Below are 6,000 nucleotides of genomic sequence, written 5' to 3' on the forward strand. Positions count from 1 at the left end.
ATAATTAAGTAGGAATCAGCAGTGGGATTGAGAAATTGCCAAATATCTCACTCCTTCTCCTGCAGTTTTGTATACTGTTTTGCAGTTATTGTACATGTTATAAGTTATACTTGACCTTAATAAACATTTTAAAAAAATAAATAAAAGCAGGTTCTGGTCTAAGTGAATGTCTCTACAGATACTGCAACTGATTGTAGGAATAGAAGAAATTGTGGAAACACCACCACCACCCTTTTATCCTCCTGCACTCCCCCAAGTTACTCCATCAAGTACAGAGTAAAATATGGTTTGAGGGATAATGGAGAAAGGATAATGGGCTCCTGTTCTCTTTTGCAAGAGATTTTGTTCCATTCACAGAAAAGTTTGTACAAGAAGGGAGGGTGATTTCTGCCTATTTTTTCTCAAAGTGTGGCCTTCTGCCTTCCATTCCAGGGATCCCTTGACCCTGTGATAGTTTTTCAGGGGGAGAGGCACAGGATTAAGGGAGAAGAGAGAGAAATCCATTCTGTAAATTCACAGTTCATAAGATCCAATTCAATGTGAGGGACATTTGCTGAAAAATAAGTACTTCATTAGTAAGACACTGATTTTATTCTTTAAAAAATAGAAATGTGTTCCTAATTAAAAATATAACCGGGATAAGATTCAGACTGTACCAGGATTTCTATGGGCGTAGATATGTTTGCAGGTGTGCATGTCGAGGGGGGCATTATAATCCCCAATCTTGTCAGAATAGTCCTACAGATCAAACAGCAAACTAAAGTGAGAATTCTCAGTTTTGATGTAACATTGTGCAGGTCACCAAAGGTACACCAAAGTAAAGGTTACATGCACTTTGTCTCTCAACAGTATTTTGATTTTAGTTTAAAATCACAGCATTAGTCCTTTTTCAGCCTCTGCAGTTTTAGCTCTCCTGCCTCACATACTGGCAGAGAATGTTACACATGATGCTCTTGTTATGAGCAGTCTGCATTTTGTGTGAATAAGATAACTTGTATATGTTCCAGCTTTGGCACACAAAACTGGAAGCCAGAGTTTTATAGGGCTTTTGATTGTGCATACCAAAGCTAGAAAATACATGTGTTGCACTATTCATGCAGCACTGCAACCATGTATATGGAGAGGATCACACATAGCATATTCTCCTGGTACAGGAAGTAGGAGCACTTTGATTGTAATGACTGAAAACAATTATATCTAGGTAAGCAACTGAGATCAGCATAGCAAAGGACCAGTATGAGAGGTGGGGTTTTAATATTCCATATGTTTTATCTCTTTTATTGATAATACTTGTCTGCCTATATTCTATTGTGCTTATGAGGTGGTGAAATCCGCAACACTTATATGTGAGGAGTTGCTGGAAATCTGACCAGACAATGTCATGACAACAGAAGTGGGACAAAGTAGACAGTTCCAGGGGAGGAGGATGTTGTGGAAACTGTAGGCCATGAAAAAATTAGCATTCAAGAAAACAGGATCTATGAAAAAATGAGAACTAAAACTAAACTGCACTATTGGCCCAAGAGCAGGAAGAGCTTAATGTACTAGGGATCTAGTCTAGGGGATATATTGTTACTGGGTCTACAGTCTAGAGGAATAATGCTACTTTTCCCTTTAAGGGCAGCTTTGAAGGAAAATTGTGTCAAGTGTGGCTTATGTTGTCACTATCTTCAGGGTTATTAGCCCAACAAGGAGGAAGTGTGGCAGCTTCTAGCTTTATGTATCACCGCCCACCTGGATAAACAGACAACTTATTTCGGATGGGCTAATTACTTGTTCGCCTTTAGATGTAGACGCTCAATAATTGCTTTTTCCTTTTAAGAACATAATCAATGAAATTGCCTTATAACTTCAAACATGCTCAAGCAGTATCTTACCAATGTTTTGCATCAGAATATCAAACGGGTATCTAATATCTAATGCTGCTGAACTCATTTTCCACTTATTCATTTACAACAAAACCGTTAGTGATTAGGTTGCTAACTGAATCCAGAACTGGAGAGGCTGAGGTTAATAGTCCTCTTTTTGGTATAGCCCTTTTTAAATGTAATGAACAGCAGTGGAATAAAGAACCTAGAATGGCCATGCTACTCAGAGTAATTACCCTGTTTCTAAAATTAATTTCAACATGACCTGTTGTGCAGTGTTCTTCTTTCATATGATAATTTCATAAACAAAAAATGGAGATGGTGGGTGAAAATGTGGGCTATGGAAGTAATTTATATCCGTGAGAAAAATAATTACCAAAAATCCCTACCCATAATTTTATGCATGTGTAAATAAATCTTGCTAAGGGTTTTCTTAGTTAAATATTCCTTAAGAATAAAGGTATGGGGGAGGTAGCATGGCTAAGTGGTAGAGCATCCACCTGGCATGCACAGAAGGCCCCAGATTCAATCCCTGGCATCTCCAATTAAAAAGATCAGATAGTAGATAATGAAAAGACTTCTGCCTGTGACCCTGGAGAGCACTGCCAGTCTGACTAGATGACTCTGACTTTGATGGACCAAGGGTCTGATTCAGTATAAGGCAGCTTCTTGTGTTCATAGATATTTTGGGGAGGGGCCATGGCTCAGTGGTAGAGCTGCTTCGCATGTGGAATGTCTCAGGTTCAATTCCTGGCATCTCCCGTTTGATAGCTCAGGTAGTAGGTTATGGAAAGGCCTCTACCTGAGATCCCGGAGAACCACTGCCAGTCTGAGTAGACAGTATTGACCTTGATGGACTAACAGTCTGATTCAGTATAAAGCAGCCTCAAGTGTTCATGCACCTGGCCATTACAGTGCAGTGCAGACTGTTTTGTTCTTGGGTTTTGTTGTCAAGCCTGTTAACTGTGAGACTAAAGAGTGAAAGGGTTTTTTTTCATGTAAAGAGACTGGAAGTCACCCGTGGAATATCTGGGATTGGGACTGGTGTGGTCTAGAGTGACACTTTTGTGCCTGACATCAGGGCTGTAGCCAGCAATGGGGCACACGTGGCCACGCCCCTATCAATTCTGCTGCACCCCCACCCCAATCTCCCTCTTTAAATTAAATCAATTGCAAATTCACTATTTCTTCAGCCATGCTGGCCCGACCATGCTTGATTGATTCCTTCCTTCCTCAAAAGGCTTCCTGTCTGATTAGCCTGTAGCTGCGCTCCTTAATTCCAGAGGATTTAGCCTGTAGCCAAGCCCCTAAAGCCCAGAGGAAGTAGTTTCCCTTAATTCCGGGAACCCAGAGGTGTGCAAAGCAGCAGCCCATTTGCAGGGTGTTTGGGTGTCTGTGCACCATCAAGGCTCCCCGTTCCTTAGCAGAAGCCTGCTGGGGCTTTTTATTGTGCCCTCGTTGGCACTAGCCAATTGTCTGCCTGGCAGGGCAGCGGCACTTTCCTTGGGCTGTCTTGTGTTGTTTGACCAAGGCTCCTTCAAGCTGGCTGGGGAATTTAGACTCCTGAGTAATTTCACTTCAAAAGGATTCCGTAGTTTCACTCATGGACTGTAATTATTTTTCCCTTATCTCTCTCACTTTCTCTGGTTTGCATTGGCATATGGGGGGGGGGGTGTTCCAAAAGGCTGAAAGAATGCAGAGATGGCTGGGCAGGGAGAGGCATTACTTCCCTTTCCTCTATCTCCCCTCCCCTCTGCTCAGAAATGCTCAGAGAAAGGAAGACCCTGGGCTGAACAGGGTGGGCAGCCCAGCTAATCTAATTAGCTTATTTTAAATCAATTTAGTTTAGATTAATTCATTTCAATTTAATTAGTGCCCCCAATGCCCCGTCCCCCCCAAAAAAAACCTCCTGGCTACGGGGCTGCCTGACATGTTATCTCATCTCTGTATTTCTTGCAGTGCCCAGGTGTTGATCTTCCGTTATTTAGCTTGCATTCCTTTTTTCAAACGCCTGTTCATGTGAAAATAGAAGTCTGGCTGGGTGGCTTGTAGTACAGTGAATTGCTGAAATGTTATTAATATTACATTGTAACAGGAACTCCTTTGCATATTAAGCGACACACCCCTAATGTAGCCAATCCTCCAAGAGCTTACAGAGCTCTTCATGCAGGGGCTCCTGTAAGCTCTTGGAGGATTGGCTACATTAGGGGTGTGTCGCCTAATATGCAAAGGAGTTCCTGCTACAAAAAAAAAGCCCTGTATATAATTATAGTCACATGAAAATCTGATATTCTTATTTTTCTTTCTCTTTATACCTTTCAGTATTTGGGCAAGCTTAGTATATCAGCAGAGGCACAACACAGTGTTAAAACAATGCAATGCAGAAAAGGGTGTATTTATATATTGCAGGAGACACGTCTGCTCACACCTTTATGCTGACTCAAAATAAGCATTCCCTCTGGCACTTTACATATTTTACCATGTTTATTCTCATACGCTTTTCTTTTTAAAAATTGAGCATACTGTTCCTACTATTCAGACATCAAACCAGACATCTGCCTTGACTTTGTAACATGGTTGATATTTGCCAAAAGAAGATATCAGCTACAAAATATGCCTTTTTAATACTTAATGGAACAGAATTCTGAGCCTTTCTTGTCCACATCAGTAGCAAAGTTACATAGGTACAGCATGTTCTGTCTTCTGAGGTAAAAAACAGAGAGAGAAGAATTATATGTGTATCCTATTTGAATCCCACCCTTATACTCTGGATGGCATACATGGATTACCTGATTTTTATCTCTATAATAATTCTGCATGACAATCTATTAGTTTCATGGCTGAGCGGACCATGCTTGGGTATTTTCTGTCTGTACATTTTCTGATTTGTCTACAAATTTATAATTTGCTACAATGAAACAACGATTCATAAATCCTTCAGAATTTATTACACAGGTAGAAAAGAAAACAGCACAAAATATTTGTGACTTTATTTTTTTTGCTCATTTTCAGTCCTCTTCTGATGTCAGCATGTCAGTAGATGAGCTGAGTTTCTGCAAAGTACAATATCCTGTACCAGCTGTGCATAAAAACATATTGCAATTTAATTATTATTACTTTCACTATTACTATACTTTTTTAGAATTTAAAAAAATGGAAACACAGAAGCCACTATCAGGTGGCACAACTACGATGTGTAACTTCCAAGTAATTCTATCCAGCTTTTATTTTCTTTTTGACTGTAGGGATGACTTGTCAAGCCCGAACATCATACACAGAAGATGAAGTTCTTTGGGGACATCGATTCTTTCCTGTTATTTCCTTAGAGGAAGGATTCTTCAAAGTAGACTATTCCCAGTTCCATGCAACATTTGAAGTCCCTACTCCACCTTATAGTGTGAAAGAACAGGAAGAAATGCTTCTTATGTCCTCCCCTTTAATAGCACCAGCTGTAAGTAACAGTAAAGAAAGGAATAATTCTGTGGAATGTCTAGATGGCCTAGAGGACATGAGTACAAAGATACCATCAAAACTGCAAAAAATGACTGGAAGGGAAGACTTTCCTAAAAAACTATTGAGGATGAGTTCTACTACTTCAGAAAAGGCCTACAGCATGGGGGACCTACCTATGAAGCTTCAGCGAATAAGTTCTGTTCCGGGCAACTCAGAAGAGAAACTGGTATCTAAAACTGCAAAAATGTTCTCAGATCCCATGAGCCAATCTTTGGCGGACTTGCCACCAAAACTTCAAAAATTGTCAGGAGGAGGAGGAGGAGGTAGAATGGAGGGGAACCTCCCTCCCAAACTGAGAAAAATGAATTCTGATCGATTTACATAACATGAAGAGACATTTAGGCATTATTTCATGTTTGAATTGCCATCAATCCAGTTTGGGCAGGAAAACAATACACTAGAAACTGTTTTTGATTACCAGTTTTCCTTAGAACTACATGCACTCTGTGACAATGCTCTCCCCTGAAATCAAAAGACTGTTGAATTCAATGATCTAAAATTCAGCTTGGAGCCATAAGAAAGCTAATATTAATCGGCATGTGGTATCACAACAAGCATGCAATAATAGTACGCAGATTTTGCATATAGTTTTATGGCATGGTTCTTACTATATTTATAC

General features: G+C 40.1%; 1 protein-coding gene across 1 annotated transcript in view; it reads left to right on the top strand.

Annotated features, from left to right (window-relative positions):
- The window catches only part of KCNJ3 (potassium channel, inwardly rectifying subfamily J, member 3), a 182,135-nt gene extending 176,429 nt beyond the window's left edge, over nt 1-5,706 (top strand). The window contains exon 3 of the mRNA XM_015421223.1: nt 5,114-5,706. Within this exon, the coding sequence (XP_015276709.1) occupies nt 5,114-5,706 (593 nt within the window). The remainder of the gene's footprint in view (nt 1-5,113) is intronic.
- Nucleotides 5,707-6,000: the final 294 nt, after the last annotated feature.

The sequence above is a fragment of the Gekko japonicus genome, unplaced genomic scaffold (genome assembly GCF_001447785.1).
Source record: "Gekko japonicus isolate JY-2015 unplaced genomic scaffold, Gekko_japonicus_V1.1 scaffold331, whole genome shotgun sequence".
Taxonomy (NCBI): Eukaryota; Metazoa; Chordata; class Lepidosauria; order Squamata; family Gekkonidae; genus Gekko; species Gekko japonicus.